The 21,082-nt window shown below is 36.7% G+C and overlaps 2 protein-coding genes across 2 annotated transcripts in view; one reads left to right on the plus strand and one right to left on the minus strand.

The window, feature by feature from the left end:
* acsl3b (acyl-CoA synthetase long chain family member 3b) overlaps positions 1 to 7,501 on the minus strand; it is a 76,162-nt gene extending 68,661 nt beyond the window's left edge. Inside the window, exon 1 of the mRNA XM_061979674.2 lies at positions 7,485 to 7,501. The gene's annotated coding sequence lies outside the window, so the exon portion shown is untranslated. The remainder of the gene's footprint in view (positions 1 to 7,484) is intronic.
* A 9,371-nt stretch (positions 7,502 to 16,872) lies between these two features.
* Positions 16,873 to 21,082, plus strand: part of pax3a (paired box 3a) — a 75,532-nt gene continuing 71,322 nt past the window's right edge. Inside the window, exons 1-4 of the mRNA XM_061979671.2 lie at positions 16,873 to 17,209; positions 17,388 to 17,623; positions 18,649 to 18,778; positions 18,937 to 19,080. Coding sequence (XP_061835655.1) covers positions 17,125 to 17,209; positions 17,388 to 17,623; positions 18,649 to 18,778; positions 18,937 to 19,080 — 595 coding nt within the window. The 5' untranslated portion in view covers positions 16,873 to 17,124. The remainder of the gene's footprint in view (positions 17,210 to 17,387; positions 17,624 to 18,648; positions 18,779 to 18,936; positions 19,081 to 21,082) is intronic.

Here is a 21,082-nt window from a genome sequence, read left to right on the forward strand (position 1 = left end):
ACACTGATGTCGCTTGTTGATGCAGTACAGCCTGAGGGATCGAAGGTCACGGGCTTAGCTGCTTACGTGCAGTGATTTCTCCAGATCTCCGAACCCTTTGATGATATTACGCACTGTAGATGGTGAAATCCCTAAATACCTTGCAATAGCTGGTTGAGAAAGGTTTTTCTTAAACTGTTCAACAATTTGCTCACGCATTTGTTCACAAAGTGGTGAGCCTCTCCCCATCCTTGTTTGTGAATGACTGAGCATTTCATGGAATCTACTTTTATACCCAATCATGGCACCCACCTGTTCCCAATTTGCCTGTTCACCTGTGGGATGTTCCAAATAAGTGTTTGATGAGCATTCCTCAACTTTATCAGTATTTATTGCCACCTTTCCCAACTTCTTTGTCACGTGTTGCTGGCATCAAATTCTAAAGTTAATTATTATTTGCAAAAAAAAAAAAGTTTATCAGTTTGAACATCAAATATGTTGTCTTTGTAGCATATTCAACTGAATATGGGTTGAAAATGATTTGCAAATCATTGTATTCCGTTTATATTTACATCTAACACAATTTCCCAACTCATATGGAAACGGGGTTTGTACGATAATAATGTTGATTAAAAAACATCTTAATAATGAAGATGTTTTCATACTTTTCAACAGAAATATTTACTGTGAGTAAAAATGTTTCAAAATGGAATTGACAACATTCAAGTATAAACCAGTTTCAGTAGTTTGGAGTAGTTCAACCTTTGACCTCACCTCCTCTGCCTTACTGTAAAAAACACGTGCATGAAAATAGAGCACGCATTCATCCATATTTATTGCTCTCTAAGTGTACAATTATCTGTTTGCTGTCATTCCACAATTATAGCATGCGACCTGCGCCTGTGGGGAATTGAAGGTGTCTCTCTCTCACACACACACACACACACACACACACACACACACACGCACACACGCACACACACAAACACGCACACACATTCTTGTATTTGTTACCTTCTTTAGACCTCCGAAAAAAGCCTACCTTTATAGGACCACTCTTTCTAGATATATAAAGATTTGTATTTACAACATTAATAATATATACAAACTATGCAAATATAAAAAAGTTTTGGTTTTCAATCTTCATTATTTACTTCAAGTTATTACAGTATGTCTCTATATACATATTTTTTTTATTTTTTTTTTATTAATTTTGGCCGAAGGGGGCGCATTTCAATTTCTTACACACACTTGTAATTGCATATATTGACCAGAGGGGGAGCACTTCAAATTTTTACACACACTTGTTATTTCATATGTTGACCAGAGGGGGAGCACTTTTAAAAGCGACACACAGTCAATTTGAAAAATCCCTCCTTTTTGGGAGCACACTCATTTTGATAGATTTCACCACCAGGGGTGCAAATGAGATCTCTATTTTTTATTTTTTTTTGCAATGTGTTTAAGGTCGATGACAAAGGAGTCACGGACCACCCAGCTGTAGAAGCTAACTGTTAAAAGCCACTATAGTCGTAGTACTGTAGTGTATTTGTTCATCCTATGGTCACATATGAGACGCAGGTTGTCTTACGTCAGCACCGGAAGTTGTTAAATCACCTGGCGGGGTTTTTTGGGGGATGAATAGGGAAGTCCTTCTTTAGCTGCCGTCTTGTTTTATCATATATTGTTGCCTTTGCACCTGTCAATGTTTACTGTTGTATGTACATTAAATCAACCAAAAATCCTGACTTTGGAGCAATGTTCACAGACTTTAGTATTTGGCTCTATATTAGATGCAATGTTATTGGGACCGTGATTTATGTCCTAACTTGTTCACACCTCTTCATATGGAAGCTACTTTTCCTTGTTGATGTCTCAAGAAGGGTAAAAATACAAGAACACACACACACACACACACACACACACACACACACACTTTCTTGTTTTTCTTACCTTCTTGAGACCTTCGAAAAAAGCCTACCTCTTTAGGACCACCCTTTCTAGATGTATAAAGATTTGTATTTACAACATTAATAATATATACAAACTATGCAAATATAGAAAATGTTTGGGTTTTAATCTTCATTATTTACTTCAAGTTATTACAGTATGTCTCTATATACATATTTATTTATTTAAAAAAAAAAAAAATTTTGGCCGAAGGGAGCGCATTTCAATTTCTTACACACACTTGTTATTACATATATTGACCAGAGGGGGAGCACTTCAAATTTTTACACACACTTGTTATTTCATATGTTGACTTTTAAAAGCGACACACAGTCAATTTGAAAAATCCCTCCTTTTTGGGAGCACACTCATTTTGATAGATTTCACCACCAGGGGTGCAAATGAGATCTCAATTTTTTTGTTTTTTGTAATGTGCTTAAGGCCGATGACAAAGGAGTCACGGACCACACTGCCGCACTTTGGACAACCCAGCTGTAGAAGCTAATTGTTAAAGGCCACTATAGCACCTTAGTGTATTTGTTCATCCTATGGTCACATATGGGACGCAGGTTGTCTTACATCAGCACCAAAAGTCGTAAAATCAGCTGTTCACCTGGCAGGTTTTTTTTGGGGATGAATAGGGAAGTCCTTCTTTAGCTGCCGTTTTTTTTTTTTTATCGTAAATTGCTACCATTGCACCTGTCAATGTTTATTTTAGTATGCACATTAAATCAAGCAAAAACCCTGACTTTGGAGCAATGTTCACGGACTTTAGTATTTGGTTCTCTATTAGATGCAATGGTTTTCCTTATTGGGACCATGATTTCGGTCCTAACTTGTTCACACCTCCTCCTATGGAAGCTACTTTTCCCTGTTGATGTCTCAAGAAGGATAGAAATACAAGAACACACACACACACACACACACACACACACACACACACACACACACACCCGGAGCATGCTGTGTAGGAAGCGTCCCACCTGGAGTAAAGGTAGATAACAATCTATCAGCGCACGTTCATCATGGGACCGTAAACTATTAGTGGAGTCTTTTCCACTGGTCATTGGTGAACTATGAAGCGTGGCCTCGCATGACCACAGGCCGTTCTTCACAAATGCTGCACTTCTTCTTTCTTTCGGCCGCCTCACCTGGCTTTACCTCATGGCTCCTTTGTGATGATAAGCACCGCTCGGTTTGAGCTCCCCCTCCAGTGTTGTGGGTCACATGTATTTGATCACATCAAACGCATCAAGGGGGGGAACCGGTCCCTCTTTGCCCAGGTCCCTCGTAACAAAAACATCCCAAGGCCGGTAATCAAGAGAGTGGATTTCCTCTCCTCTTATCTAAACGCCATCCTCTCTGCAACATGATGCAAAAACATGACTTTTTTTATTTATAACAACACAGATATGAACAGGGACAACCTGGAAACCTGCAGTTAGCCTACAAGATTGTGCTAAATTAGCACATCTTAGCAGAATTAGATAAGTCATCACTCACTACTAAATTAGTCTGATTCCTCAAATAGTTCCGTTTGATGTATTTTCACCCCTCCATGTGAAGTCCAAGTGTCCATGCACCGTCTCTAATGCACACGTGTCAGACTTGTTTTCATTGAGGGCCACATCGCAGTAATGTGGCCTATATATATATATATATATATATATATATATATATATATATATATATATATATACACAGTATGTATGTGTAATTTACCTATGTTTTAAATGTTATATTTTAGTCTGTCCTTTGCCTGTAATTGTTTGTGGTGTACAGCCCTTTTTCAACTGTGGTTGTTTTTAAAGGGCCTTATAAATAAAGTTGGTATGGTATGGTTCATAGGGCCACTTTTTTTTAAATTAATTAAAATTATGCATGCGGGCAATAACCTGTGATTAATCAAAATTGAAATGTATCTGATTTTTTTTTAAATACACCATTTGACAGCATTGATATAAATGTGTACCAGTAATCACCTCATATTATTACATCATTGCCTACGCACTCGATTATTAGTTTTTTTTTCATGTACAAACGTATGTTATCTGTACTAACACATTTTTGGACTTCCTATGTAAATATATTGTGTTTGTATGTATATATATATATATATATATATATATATATATATATATATATATATATATATATATATATATATTAGAGATGCGCGGATAGGCAATTATTTAATCCGCAACCGCATCAGAAAGTCGTCAACCATCCGCCATCCACCCGAACTAACATTTGATCAGAACCGCACCCGCCCGCACCCGCCCGTTGTTATATATCTAATATAGACGATGCAAGGCATTAGTGAGGTTATAAAGCTTTTGCCTGTTAAAGAAAGGAGACTGATCCAATGCAGCACGGACATTCGCGTGCCACGCTGTCATGGCCCAGACGCACACCAGTGCGCAATCATATGGGAGCCGCGCTGAGCGCACCTCCAAGCGCGTCTCGCTGCCGGCGACGGCCGGGTATGGGCCCGACGCTCCAGCGCCATCCATTTTCAGGGCTAGTTGATTCGGCAGGTGGGTTGTTACACACTCCTTAGCGGGTTCCAACTTCCATGGCCACCGTCCTGCTGTCTATATCAACCAGGGTGAGCCCCACCCCTTTCGTGAGCGCACTGCGCGCGGAGTGACCCCTGTTACGCGCCCCCGGCAACAGGGGTGGCGGGCAGGTAAGCTGCGCGGGCGGAGCGCGCGGAGTGACCCCTGTTACGAGCCCCCGGCCACGGGGGTGGCGGGCAGGTAAGCTGCTTACCTGCTGCGCGTGACGCCGGCCGCGGCGAAGGCGGACGAGGCGGGGTGTCGGTGCGGTGGGCGCGGTGGTGACCCTGGACGTGCGTCGGGCCCTTCTCGCGGATCGCCTCAGCTACGGCTCCCGGTGGGGCCCTCTCGGGGGAAGGGGCCTCGGTCCCGGACGCCGGCGAGGCGTCCCTTCTCCGCTCCGTAAAAGTGTCCATCTCTTTTTTTTTTTTTCTTCTGTTGTGGCATATGCAGCAGGTGCCTGCTCGTTTTTCGTATGTGGGTAACAACATTTAACTATGTATATATATTTCCGAATTGGTTTAACTGCCACCCGCCTGAATCTATTTAAAATCTAATTTTTTTTTTTATTTCAACCGCCCGACCCGACCCGACCCGCGGATAAAATCTAATTTTTTTAAATTTCATCCGCCCGATCCGCGGACGTGCCCGCAAACCGCGCATCTCTAATATATATATATATATATATATATATATATATATATATATAGAGAGAGAGAGATAGGCTCCAGCGACCCCGAAACGGACAAGCTGTAGGAAATGGATGGATGGATATGTGTGTGTGTGTATATATATATATATATATATATATATATATATATATGTATGTGTATATTTGTGTGTGTGTGTGTGTCTGTATGTATGTATATATACAGTATGTATGTATATAAATATATATATATACACACACACACACACACACATATTAATATATATTAATATGTGTGTGTGTGTGTATATATATATATAAATATATATATATATATACATACATACATACATACTGTATACATACATACAGACACACACACACAAATATACACATACATATATATATATATATTTTTTTTATATATATATATATATATATATATATATATACACATATATATGTATATTTATGTGTGTGTGTGTGTCTGTATGTATATATACAGTATGTATATATATATATATATAAACATTAATATAATAGATATAGAATTAAAATAACTGGGCATTAGGAGGATGTGAAAGTTCGACGCCTACCTCTTTTACTTACGTGATGACATACCATACCATACCATACCAACTTTATTTATAAAGCCCTTTAAAAACAAGCACAGTTGAAAAACAAAGGGCTGTACACCACAAAGAAATAGAGGCAAAGGACAGACTAAAAAATAACATTTAAAACAGAAATAAAAATACACAATTAAAATCATCATTAAAGTTTTGTAACATAAACAGAAATATCAAGCAGCTAAAATGCGCCAAACATGGATATGTGTTGAAAAAGTATTTTGCATTTTTCCCATCATGCATTGCAGTGGATTGAAATGGGTGTGATTTTGAATTATTTGTTATGCTTGAACGTTTTTATTATAATATTCACAAAGTTCAACGAGCAGGTTGTGTCATGCGTGACCATGTGTATTGACTTTTTGTGAATTATGAAGTACAATATATTTATATAGCGCTTTTCTCTAAGCACTTTACATAGTGAAACACATTATCTAAGCTACATTTAAACCAGTGTAGGTGCCAGTGGGAGCGGGTGGGTGAAGTGTTTTGCCCAAGGACACAACAGCTGTGACTTGGATGGCAGAAGTGGGGATCGAACCTGGAACCCCTCTGCCAACCGAGCCAGGCCTCCCCACTGTTTGTGTTAGTTTATTTGCGCCATGAACGGGAAAGGTTCTTTGGATTGGGTCATATATAAAAATGCTGTGCTGTACACACTTCAACATTGCAATCCATGATCATTAACCTTAGTTACTCATGTTGGATGATAGCAATTATACTGTCAGATATCTACAATTAAGTGAGAGGCACCCCGAGGGCCATGGCCCTTATTAAACGTGTCACGTCTCGTGTGCCTAGTTTGGATACACCAGCTATACCGGGTACCACTTCACGTAAAATCTAATCCTATTTTGATACCTTTTTATAGTTTTTTGACATCACCATGAATTGATTAGCGTGGACCCCGACTTAAACACGTTGAAAAACGTATTCGGGTGTTACCATTTAGTGGTCAATTGTACGGAATATGTACTGTACTGTGCAATCTACTAATACAAGTTACAATCAATCAAAAAACGTCCGGTTGCACACATGCACTGGCCAAAGGACTTGGCCGGTAAACAAGCTGTCAAGCACTCAGAGTGGACTCCGCTCGATTTCCTATTGGTAATGTTACATTTTTCGATGCAGGAATGCATGATAGAAAGCGCTCAAATATAAGGCTCCACTTATCAAAATGTGCTAGCTCGATGCTAATTTACATCGGATTTACCGTAGACATGCTACTGGTTCGCATGCGCCATTTTACATGGCGATTTCAACGCCTTCCAGTTTGCTAACTAAGATGCACGTTACAATCAAACAGCAAGTGTGTAATAAGTACAATACTTGCAGTCTAAACACTTTGTAGGGTGCAACAAAAGCAAAGTTAAGACTTATTTGTGTAGTCTATACACTAAACAGCCTTCTAACGTCTGGGAATAGCAACTGCATGCAGAGTCTACTAAATCAGACAGTACAGTACTTGCAAATGAGACGCAGATGTGTAAGAAAACAATAGTGTCACGACGGGGTTTTCGCAGCTTACTGCGGGGTTCGTTCTACCGAAATGCAGATGGACCACTCCGGACATGGCGTGCAGCTAAAAACATGATTTATTCCTCAAGAAATCAAAGGAGTACAAAAAACAGAAAGCGAGCCGACAGAACAACGTGACTGATCGCACTCGAAGCTAAAACCAACACTTAGCATAGACTATGGGCAAGGAGTACTCACGAAACTGTGGCATGAAACAAACAAGTCTCACGTTGACAGGTTGCATGAAGCAAACAATGACGCCAGACTGAGCGTGGCGAGCAAGGTGAATAAATAGCTCTCTGATTAGTGGTTGACAGCAGCTGAGCGTGGGACCACTAACCAGAGGCAGGTGAACCCAATTAATCCCCATGGTGACCAAAATAAAAAACAGGAACTAAGGCAGTCCAAAACTGACAGAACATAACAAAAACATGATCCGGACCACGGATCATGACAAATAGATGACAACTGGACAGCACAGTGTTAAATATATTTATACTTTTTTAACAATCAACATTTATTAACACATTTTGAACACACAAAGAAGTAGCAGTACCAATTCCCAGGTATATCACCAGGTGTATGGGAATTGGTTTAAGATGAGTTTATTTCAAAGGGGGCAAAGCAATTTCATAAAACACATGACTACACATGGTTAAAAAAGCCAGAATTAGCCAGAAGGCTAGTTTTCATCTGTAGTCCCCTGGCCATGATGTAAAAAAAGGCAGTAAATTGGTATCGTATCGATTCAAATTTGAAAGGCACCCATCCCTACACAGGTCGTCGGCAATTTTGGTTTTCAGGTCCGATTTTGGCCGAAATGTATTCTTTTTTTTTTTTTTGCGGAATATTCTGATCCAGGGTGTTTTTTTTCTTCAGAATTTGTAACGAGCCAATAAAAAAAACAAGCTGCGTTCTGCACTTTGGACACCCCTTGTTGACATTCATTGTCACACAATCACTGTCACACTGCTTTATTTACACATTTGATAGGGCTGAAAAAAACCTACATTTTAATACAATAATTGTACTTAGTGTCAAATACTCATCTGAATAAATATTGAATGAGATGTCATTTCTGCATCGTTATTTGTTAACTGTTCCCCTCAGGACCTAAACCAGACCTGGGCAAGATACGACCCGCGGGCCACATGCGGCCCATTAAGATTTTCAATCCGGCCCGCCAGACATTCTACATACCGTATTTTCCGCACTATAAGGCGCACCTAAAAACCACAAATTTTCTCAAAAGCTGACAGTGCGCCTTATAACCCGGTGCGCTTTATATATGGATAAATATTAAGATTCATTTTCATAAAGTTTCGGTCTCGCAACTTCGGTAAACAGCCGCCATCTTTTTTCCCGGTAGAACAGGAAGCGCTTCTTCTTCTACGCAAGCAACCGCCAAGGTAAGCACCCGCCCCCATAGAACAGGAAGCGCTTCTTCTTCTACTGTAAGCAACCACCCGCCCGCGTAGAAGAAGAAAAAGCGCGCGGATATCACCGTACGTTTCATTTCCTTTGTGTGTTTACATCTGTAAAGACCACAAAATGGCTCCTACTAAGCGACAGGTATCCGGTTCATGAAAAGACGCAATCTCTCCATCCGCACACGGATTACTATTTCACAGCAACTGATATTCCTGTGAACCGCACTGTGGATACAACGGGAGCACGTACGGTGAATATTCGCACCACAGGGAATGAGAAGTCATCCTTCACTGTGGTTCTAGCTTGCCATGCTAATGGCCAGAAACTTCCACCCATGGTGATATTCAAAAGGAAGACCTTGCCAAAAGAGACCTTTCCAGCCGGCGTCATCATAAAAGCTAACTCGAAGGGATGGATGAAGAAAAGATGAGCGAGTGGTTAAGGTAAGTTTAAGTTTACGCGAAGAGGCCGGGTGGCTTTTTTCACGCAGCTCTGTCCATGTTGATATACGTATGTTTGTGATTGCACATTTGCGTACATTTTGGGAGTGAACAGAGTTGTTAGAACGCTGGTTTTTAATATATTATTAAAGTTTGACTGACCTATCTGACTGTTTTTTTGACATTCCTTTAGCGCAGTTAGATGCGGCTTACAACACGGGGCGGCTTATAGGTGGACAAAGTTTTGAAATATGCCGTTCATTGAAGGCGCGGCTTATAACCCAGGGCGCCTTATGGTGCGGAAAATACGGTAATTTTTTTAGACCTTTAACATCAAAACTGTATTTGCCATTGTGATGTGCAGTGATGTGTTTAAATGACCGTAAGTCTTGAACTATACAAAGTATTTCATTGGTTGAAATCTGCACTTTTGAGTGGGGCCAGCAATCGGAGGGTTGCTGGTTACTGGGGTTCAATCCCCACCTTCTACCATCCTATTCACGTCCGTTGTGTCCTTGAGCAAGACACTTCACCCCTTGCTCCTGATGGCTGCTGGTTAGCGCCTTAAATGGCAGCTCCCGCCATCAGTGTGTGAATGTGTGTGTGAATGGGTGAATGTGGTGATACTGTCAAAGCTCTTTGAGTACCTTGAAGGTAGAAAAGCGCTATGCAAGTATTGTCCAGGGTGTACCCCGCCTTCCGCCCGATTGTAGCTGAGATAGGCTCCAGCGCCCCCCGCAACCCCAAAGGGAATAAGCGGTAGAAAATGGATGGAGAGATGGAAGTATAACTAATTTATCATTTCTCATTATATGAGTTATTACGGTAATCTACATCACAGCAGCTGAGACCAGGAACAAAGCAGAGTGGGCGGGGTTTGTTTTCAGAGCAGCCAGCCCCAAATGCATGTGTCAGGATGCGGAAGCACATTTTTACAACAAATGTGTGCATACAAATGATAATATATCATATTGTAGATGTTTATTACACTTTGCATTCATATTTTGATGTTTGTTACATTTTTTTGTAGTGTTTTGCTTGATTGTAAAAGATGTCTATGGAGGAGCAATGTACATACCGTATTTTCCGCACTATAAGGCGCACCGGATTATTAGCCGCACCTTCAATGAATTACATATTTCATAACTTTGTCCACCAATAAGCCGCCCCGGATTATAAGCCGCGCCTACGCTGCGCTAAAGGGAATGTCAAAAAAACAGTCAGATAGTTCAGTCAAACTTTAATAATATATTGAAAACCAGCGTTCTAACAACTCTGTCCCAAAATGTACGCAAATGTGCAATCACAAACATAGTAAAATTCAAAATGGTGTAGAGCAATAGCAACATAATGTTGCTCGAACGTTAATGTCACAACACACAAAATAAACATAGCGCTCACCTTCTGAAGTTATTCTTCATTCGTAAATCCTTCGAATTCTTCGTCTTCGGTGTCCGAATTGAAAAGTTGCGCAAGCGTGGTATCCAAAATGGCCGGTTCCGTCTCGTCGAAGTCATCGGAGTCAGTGTCGCTGTTGTTCTGTGAATCCTGCCTTCCGGAAAGCTCGGACCACAGTTGTGACCGAAATATCTGCCCAGGCATTTACGATCCACTGGCAAATGTTGGCGTATGTCGTCCGGCGCTGTCTGCCCGTCTTAGTGAAGGTGTGTTCGCCTTCGGAGCTGTGTGAAAAAAGCCACCCGGCCTCTTCGCGTAAACTTCCCTTAACCACTCGCTCATCTTTTCTTCATCCATCCATCCCTTCGAGTTAGCTTTTATGATGACGCCGGCTGGAAAGGTCTCTTTTGGCAAGGTCTTCCTTTTGAATATCACCATGGGTGGAAGTTAGCATGGCAAGCTAGAAACACAGTGAAGGATGACTTCTCATTCCCTGTGGTGCGAATATTCACCGTACGTGCTCCCGTTCCACAGTGCGGTTCACAGGAATATCAGTTGCTGTGAAATACGGTAGTAATCCGTGTGCGGATGGAGAGATTGCGTCTTTTTATGAACCGGATCCTTGTCGCTTAGTAGGAGCCATTTTGTGGTCTTTACAGATGTAAACAAGAAATGAAACGTACGGTGATATCCGCGCGTTTTTTCTTCTTCTTCCGGGGGCGGGTGGTTGCTTACAGTAGAAGAAGAAGCGCTTCCTGTTCTATGGGGGCGGGTGCTTTCCTTGGCGGTTGCTTGCGTAGAAGAAGAAGCGCTTCCTGTTCTACCGGGAAAAAAGATGGCGGCTGTTTACCGAAGTTGCGAGATCGAAACTTTATGAAAATGAATCGTAATAAAGCGCACCGGGTTATAAGGCGCACTGTCAGCTTTTGAGAAAATGTGTGGTTTTTAGGTGCGCCTTATAGTGCGGAAAATACGGTATGTTGTTAATATTCAGTGTTTTATTGTTCATAGTTAATATTGTAAATCCCACTTTCTTTACTTTCATGTACATTTTGGGTGTCCCATTCAGTAAAAAACTGTTAAATTCCATTCCGTTTTTTTGAGGTGGTCCGTCATAACTTTTGTAGAACATTGTGGCTTTTGGTATTAGTGTTCCTGGAAAAAAAGGGACCCAAACAGCAGATTTTTACAGCTAAATGTGTATACCATATTTCCTTGAATTGCCGCCGTGTATATAGTATGCGCCTGCCTAGAATTACCGCCGGGTCAAACTCGTTTCGCGAAATAATTAGCAAATGCCTAGAATTTCCGCCGGGTCAAAGTCGTCTTGTCACGAGTGACACTTCACCTGTCATCATTTTCAAAATGGAGGAGGCTGATTTCAATCATTTGAAATCGCAAAAAGGGAAGAAAATAAAGAGCTATTCGGTAGGATTTAAGGTCCAAGCTATTGAATATGCTAAAAAGAACAGTAAGCAGCTATGTTTTATTAATATACCGAAGCTGCGTGTGTCAAATATGAGTCATTAAATGACTCCCGCCTCCTGGTGGTAGAGGGCGCTAGTGATCCTTCTTGCGACTACTCGGCTGCAGAAGAAGTGACAACAAGCAGCAACAGTGAGCAGCGATCGTTTATTTTTTCCTCTCGCTTGCACTTTTAACATGGAGGATTACATATCTAAAATAAAACAGTTTTCTAAAGTGGACTTTCAATCGAAGCAGGAGGTAATACTTAAAGGAATATCTCCATCGAGACAGAGAGACTTTTAAAACTGAAGAAAGATAAGGAAGACTTCTATAAACAAGTTATCGATGCTTTTGTTCAGAAGGAGCTGTGCATGGACTTCATTTATAAGTAAAGGGAAGACCATGATAACATTTTTTTTAATTAAATGTGCTTTTCATGATGGTATCCTTACATCATACTCAAATTTATAAGCGCAGGCCTAAATTTACCGCATGCCTTTGGTAAGCACCGGAGTGAGAAGAGGTTTTAAATTAATTACCGCCGCGGCAATTAAAATAAATACAGTATATAATTTATACACGCATACACATTGGTCCCCCCAGACACATTTTTTCACTCAATGTGGCCCCCAAGTCAAAATATTTGCCCAGCTCTGACCTAAACACTATAACGTGATGAGAAAAGATCAATTTAAATGTGCGCTATTTGATTTGCAATCGACAAAATCGAGCTCTTGTACTATTAAAGACCGAAACAGGGCCTAAAAGGAAACACTGGAGTTCGGTGCGGAAGGGCGGAAAAAGAAAACAGTCTTTTAGTAGCAGTCTGATGACAAACAAAACAAAAAAAGTGTAATTGTGAGTATTTGAGCAACAAGCACATGCCGACTGGTCGAATTTAGAAGCAGGCCTCCTCATGTTGCCAACATCCACACTTTGTAGGCGACTGCATGAACTAACTTTGTCTTTGAGGGACAACAAATGACACTTATTGTAAAGTCAGCACTAAACAGGCTCCTTCTTCTTCCTGGTCAGTGAAGGCAACACTGTGTCTTTTCGGGGACATTTTCGACTTCCTTTTTAATGCATTTTGTCCGCCGCCACAGTACATTTCTGACCCGGCCTGCCTCACTAATTGATTCGACACGCTGGATCCGATGTCCTTTTCATGATAGTCAAACTTTACTATGACTTTTATGGACATATAATGTTTCCACATGTTCTCAGTCCTCTTTTAGCTTTGTGGGAACATGTCATGTATAAACTCCATGTACGAGATGTATAAGAAATTGACATTAAAAGTGATATTATGAGTGATAAATAACTTTTTATCAATGCTGGTTTGTCCTGTGGAGGTCACGACCTGCAGCCTTTTTTTTTTTTGACATGTTGACCACTCAGAAGTCTATTGTCTTATTCCTAAGGGCCCCCCCAAAAAATGTATCGGTCTGTTAAACACGCCTAATTATCATAATTATCACAACCAGACAAAGTCAAATGATCCCTCATGTGATTCATGTGTTCATAATCGAGCATTTGCACGGATGTGTTACACTGCCTTGTGTCCCCACCACGTGTTGTTTCTGCAACTATTGCGATGCCACTTTAGGAGAAGTTGTGATGTGGTTAAAAAAAAAAAGTCATCAATCCGCAACACATTTGTTAGTGCGTTCGTTTGCGCGCTTTAAAGGGAAAAACATGAAGGTGTTTGCTGCCTTGCGCGCGCACATTGCAACATATTCAAGTTAAGGCCCAGACAATTAATATGCGATACAACTTGTAAAAAAAAAAAAAAAAAAAAAGCATATAATATTTAGTATTTTGAAATACACCATACAAAAAAAGTATGAATCAAAACAATAAAGCAATTTAAAATCATGCACATCATTTTTGAAGTGACATGATTTATTATTGTATTCGTTTTTATGCACGATTTAACATGTAAGAAAAAACACAATGTAGTTCATATTAATAACAATAATGCCTTGAATTTCAGGAATTCATTAAATCAGTCCAAAAATGGCAACAATGCATTTTTTATTTGGAGAAACGGCTTCAATTTCAACGAAAAAAATATATATTTTTGTTAGAATTTTTTTTTCCTCTTAAGAACATGAAATCAATGCAATAAAATACAGATTTTAAAACATATTTTTTAGATGTTGCAGATACAAACCCAAAATACAACACTTATATGTAAACGTTATTATTATTATTATTATTATTATTATTATTATTATTATTATTATTATTATTATTATATGCATGATTGATTTCACTTTCGAGATTGAATTATAACAGTTACTCGATTTTTTTTTTTTTTAAGTGCAAGAATTATTTAATTGGACTGGATAATCAACTTTTATTTCAAATAAATAATGTTCCTTATGAAAGTATAAATATACACTAAAAATATATATTTGTAAGCATGTTTTAAAATGTTGCAAATCTTATGATAAGCGAAAGAGACGTAATTATAGGGGGAAAAAATACTAAAAGAAATCCAGAATTTCTTTTACAACTCATATAATCAAAAAATATTCAAAGCTGGTATGCAGTCATGCATATAATTTAATATTTTTTCCTAAATGAGTTATCTATTGAATGTTTTAATCCACTTTATGGACACCTTCAAAGAAACTTTTGAGTTTTAAGTCAGTCGAATTTTTTTAAAAGTGCAATAATGATTTACTTGGACTGGATATTGAACTTTTATTTCAAATAAATAGGTTTCCTTCCGAAAGTATAAATATCCACAAAAAATAAATATTTGTAAACATGTTTTAACATTTTGCAGCTCTTATGATAATCACAAGAGAAACAAAATTAAATACAGAAAAAATATTTTCAAGTCATATAATCAAAACATATTAAAAGCTGATATGCAGTCATGCATATCATTTAATATAATTATGTTTTTCCCCCCAAAATTAATTGTCTATTGAATATTTGTATCCACTTTATGGACCCCTTCAGGGAATCTCCTGAGTTTAAAGTCAGTCGAATTTTTTTTTAAAGTGCCATAATTATTTAATTGGACTGAATAATCAACTTTTGTTTCATATAAACAATTTTCCTTCTGAAAGTATAAATATCCACTAAAATAAATATTTGTAAACATGTTTTAAAATGTTGCAGATTTTATGGTAATCTAAAGAGAAAAAAATAAATACATAAAGCTGATATGCATATAGTTTAATATAATGATGTTTTTTTCCTTCAAACTAATTACCTATTGAAAATTTTAATGCACTTTATGGACCCCTTTAAGGAAACTCCTGAGTTTAAAGTCAGTCTAAATACAAAAAAAAGCAATAATTATTTAAGTGGAATGAATAATCAACTTTTATTTCAAATAAATAAGTTTCCTTCCGAAAGTGTTAATATCCACAAAAAATAAACATTTGTTAACATGTTTTAACATTTTGCAGCTCTTCTGATAATCTAAAGAGAAAAAAATAAATACAGAAATATTATTTTCAAGTCATATAATCAAAACATCTTAAAATCTGATATGCAGTCATGCATATCATTTAATATAATTATGTTTTTTTCCCCAAATTAATTGTCTATTAAATATTTTGATCCACTTTATGGACCCCTTCAGGGAATCTCCTGAGTTTAAAGTCAGTCGATTTTTTTTAAAAGTGCAATAATTATTTAATTGGACTGAATAATCAACTTTTGTTTCAAATAAATAATTTTCCTTCTGAAAGTATAAATATCCACTAAAATAAATATTTGTAAACATGTTTTAAAATGTTGCAGATTTTATGGTAATCTAAAGAGAAAACAATAAATACATAAATATTATTTACAAGTCATATAACCAAAACATATTCAAAGCTGATATGCATATAGTTTAATATAATTATGTTTTTTTTTTTCCAAATTAATTATCTATTGAATATGTTTATGCACTTTATGGACCACTTTAATGAAACTCCTGAGTTTAAAGTCAGTCGAAATTTAAAAAGAAAGTGCAATAATTATTTAATTGGACTGAATAATCAACTTTTATTTCAAATAATAATTTTCCTTCAGAAAGTATAAATATCCACTAAAATACATATTTGTAAACATGTTTTAAAATGTTGCAGATTTTATGATAATCTAAAGAGAAAAAAATAAATACATAAATATTATTTACAAGTCATATAATCAAAACATATTCAAAGCTGATATGCATATAGTTTAATATAATTATGTTTTTTCCCCCCAAATTAATTATCTATTGAAAATTATTGGACCTCTTTAAGGAAACTCCTGAGTTTAAAGTCAGTCGAAATGAAAAAAAAATAAAAGCAATAAATATTTAATTGGAATGAATAATCAACTTTTAATTCAAATAAATAAGTTTTCTTCTGAAAGTATAAATATCCACAAAAAATAAATATTTGTAAACATATTTTAACATTTTGCAGATCTTAGAAAAAAAATAATACAGAAATATTATTTACAAGTCATATAAATCAAAACATATAATTTTATATAATTATGTTTTTTTTTTTCCATAATGAGTTATCTATTGAATATTTTAATGCACTTTATGGACCCCTTCAGGGAAACTCCTGCGTTTAAAGACAACGTGTCGTCTGTCCCGTGCCTTACAAGACAGCAATCAGGTAAAAGCTCACCTGGTTAATAACATGTTTTCACGTCGCTTGTGACACCATCAGCCAGATGACCCTCGCGAGCTCCATCTCTGCTCCAATCAGATCGCTCCTCCAGCCCGCGGACGTCCGGAGCCTTCAGCCAATCAGCGAGCTGGGCTGCGAGTCAGAGGGGGACAACTACACTGCAGATAAAAATGTGGGACTATCCTCCATCCTCCCAAAACATCCTCTCTATCCTCCCAGGACGGCGAGAGATCTGCACTTTGACCCGAACTCCAGCAGAACCGGACTGAAACGTTCGAGGGTTTTAACATCATTCGGTTCTCTTTGGTGCGCAACAAACCTGTTGCGCACGAGAAGTGGCGCGTTTTTGTTTTTTTTTGTGGTTTTTTAAAAAACCCAAAATACTTTTTTAAGGATTAAAAACACAAGACAAGCACTTTGGAGCGAACTTTTAGTTGCGTGCCTGACAGACAGTCAGGAGGGATGACAGCACTGGCAGGAGGTCTAACGAGGATGATGAGACCAAGTCCACACCAGAACTACCCACGGGGAGCCTACTCTCTGGAGGGTACGACACATTTATTTCATCAACCTTAAAATGTGGATTTTAGTTTAAAAAAAATATTATTTCCATATATTTCTTAATGAACAATGACATTTCGCCTTACATAAATGCGTAAAAGTTGCAATAATATTACTTGGTTGCTTATTTGACCGACTCAATTGCCCTTGCCTCCCCCGTCCAGTGTCCACCCCCCTGGGCCAGGGTCGTGTCAACCAGCTCGGCGGGGTCTTCATCAACGGCCGGCCTCTGCCCAACCACATCCGCCACAAGATCGTGGAGATGGCCCACCACGGGGTGCGGCCCTGTGTCATCTCCCGCCAGCTCAGGGTCTCTCACGGCTGCGTGTCCAAGATCTTGTGCCGGTACCAGGAGACCGGATCCATACGGCCTGGAGCCATCGGAGGTAGCAAGCCAAAGGTAGGGAAATACTTATAAATATATATATATATAAATAATATAATATGATATAGTATTATATGACATAGTGTTTGCCACTTGCCTGTATGAAAAGTGCTATATAAATAGAGTTTGATTTTATCTATATATATGCATATATATATATATATATATATATATATATATATATATATATATACATACATATATATATATACATATATATACATATATTATAAATAATATATGTATATATATATATAATTATGATATACAATTTTATATATATGTGCGTATTTATGTAAACGTTTATATGTATGTTTATATATGTGTATGTATATATATATATATATATATATATATATATATATATATATATATATATATATATATATATATATATATATATATATATATATATATATATATATATATATCTGAGATAGGCTCCAAACCCCAAAAGGGACAAGCGGTAGAAGATGGACGGAAGGATATATATATATATATATATATATATATATATATATATATATATATATATATATATATATATATATATATATATATATATATATATATATATATATATATGTATGTGTGTGTGTACATATTTATATATACATATATATGCATGTGTATATGTGCTCTATAAATAAAGTTGATTTGATTTGATTTGATATATATATATGTATGTATATGTGTATATATTTATGTGTATATATCCATCCATTTCTACTGTTTGTCCCTTTTGGGGTCGCGGGGGGTGCATGTGTGTGTTTGTATTTGTATATATATATATATATATATATATATATATATATATATATATATATATATATATATATATATATATATATATATATATATATATATATATATATATGTATGTATGTATGTATGTATGTGTTTATATATACTGTATATAAATGTATATGTATTTTTATGTTTTTAAGCAGAGAAACTTAATTTGAACAATATTTCACATTAACAATATTTATGAGTAATATTATCACGGGTGATGTTTTATAATTTTTTTCTCGTTATAGCAAAGTGCAACTCCGGAATTGGACAAGAAGATTGAAGAGTACAAGAGGGAAAATCCAGGAATGTTCAGCTGGGAAATTCGAGACAAGTTATTAAAAGATGGCATCTGTGACAGAAACAGTGTTCCTTCAGGTATATGTATATATATACATATATTTTTTTATTTAATTTTTAATTTTTTTGTGTTAAAATTGTAACAATAACCTGCTATAGAGAAAGTTTCTGCAACTTTCTGTGAAATGTTAAATAATCTTTTTTATTTTTTTTATTTTTTTACCTTATGAACGAAGTGAGCGCCATCAGCCGCATCATGAGGTCCAAATTCGGCGGCGTGGTTGACGACGAGGAGGATAGTGACGATGTAGTGAAGAGGGAGATGGAGGAAAACGAACCCAGGACCAAACACAGCATCGACGGCATCCTGGGAGACCGATGTAAGTCGGATTCAATTGTCGTTGCGATGAAAAGAATGATTATTTATGCAAGCCAAATTGCACAGTCAAACGTTTCTTGACTCCCACAAAGGACCACTTGAGGATGAACTTCAACGGGCCTTGGTTTGAGGCCCCGATCATACAACAACGGCGTGTATACATAAAGATGCCTTTCAAAGGGCGCCAATGAATTATTCATTTTCCACCTCCTCCCCTCCAAAAAGGACATGCGCGTACAGTGTGAGCTACTTGGCACCTGTTGATTTAAGACCTGTTGGAGGGTTCTCCCTGCAAAAGGAAATGGGCTGTGTAGTTAATGATTGATGGCCATAACTCTCTTGTGACGCGCATTTACGCACATATTTTTACGCACAGCGTTTTTGTAAAACACGGAATTTGAACTAGATTTTGCAGAATTTAAACAGTATTTGGCGCTTTTGTCACGCTTCTCACCACGAAATTAAAACTCCAACCTTTTCTTTTTCTTCACTTTCATCTTCCAGTAGGACTACCCCCCCTCCTCCTTCCCGCCTCAGGCGCCCACGTTTACGCACTAAACCTGCAGGCGCTTCCCATCATCTCCTCATTCAAAAATAAGATTACAATTTGCAAATGACTTGCACCATATTGGGTCCTCGATAAAATACGTGTATAACATGTTGCTATATTAAAACATTAATTAATCATGTTAATTACGCACAACCTAAGCTGTATGATATTTGTTGTTCATCAAATATTGTAATATTTTGGAGACTACATCTTTTTCCGTTTTATATTTTTTAATGTGCAAAGATGAAAAAAAAAATCAACAATGATGCAAAAAATAAATAAAAATAAAAAAAGGACATATTTTGATTTTTTTTTTTATTTAGATAAAAATATTAGACTTGGTAGATGATGAGGGTTTTTAAGGTTGTGAAATTAAAAACAAATAAAATAAATATTCCAAAGGTGCAAACATTGTAAAACATTCAGTAGAAATATAATAGGAAAACAAACAAAAAATTAATACATGTCTAAATGAATTAATACACATATAAAGTTGCTTTATGTATATATATATATATATATATATATATATATATATATATATATATATATATATATATATATATATATATATATGACAAAGAGGCCTAAGAGGCCTAAAGATACAGTTACACGCACGCACGCACACACACACACACACAGACACACGCACACGCAAGCAACACAAATATATATATATTAAATATATATATATATATATATATATATATATATATATATATATATGTGTGTGTGTGTATTATATACATACTGTATGTATAAACATATTTATATGTATATGTATATATAGTATGTGTATATTTATATATATATATATATATATATATATATATATATATATATATATATGTGTGTGTGTGTACAGTATATATATGTATGTACAATGTATATATAAAATACAGTATTTGAGTAATCAATACTGCAAAATATACTGCAAAGTAATCAAAAGTGCAAACATCGAATAAATAAAATATAAATGAGTAATCCAATGTGTAAAAAAATATAACAAATAAAAGATAAAATGAGTAAATACAAGTGCAAAATACAGAATAAATGAAATATAAATGAGTAATTAAAAGTGCAAAATATAGAATACATGAAAAGTATAAAACCTCAAATGAAAAAAAAAAGAAAAGAAAAATAGTTTACCATTGTTATGCATCAAATGTCCACTGCAGTGGACGCTGGCTCTCTGGAGAGAATGTACAAAAAAAAAGTGTTTCTATAATAACTTGGAGATGAAGTATTTCCATCAAATAGATGACACCCTTTACAAACAGTTGGCATGCTTGCCTCCCATTCATAGACAGAACAGCAGTATATCTTTCTTGTGTGGAAGTAGTTGTTGTTTTTCCCTTTTATGGCTCCTCATTAGAATGTGAAAAGGCAGCTTTTTGGGGGAGGGGGAGGTTGGGGAGAGTGTCTTGTGGCCAAATATTGATGAAGTAGGTGT

This window comes from Nerophis lumbriciformis, linkage group LG19 (genome assembly GCF_033978685.3).
Source record: "Nerophis lumbriciformis linkage group LG19, RoL_Nlum_v2.1, whole genome shotgun sequence".
NCBI classification, from domain to species: Eukaryota; Metazoa; Chordata; class Actinopteri; order Syngnathiformes; family Syngnathidae; genus Nerophis; species Nerophis lumbriciformis.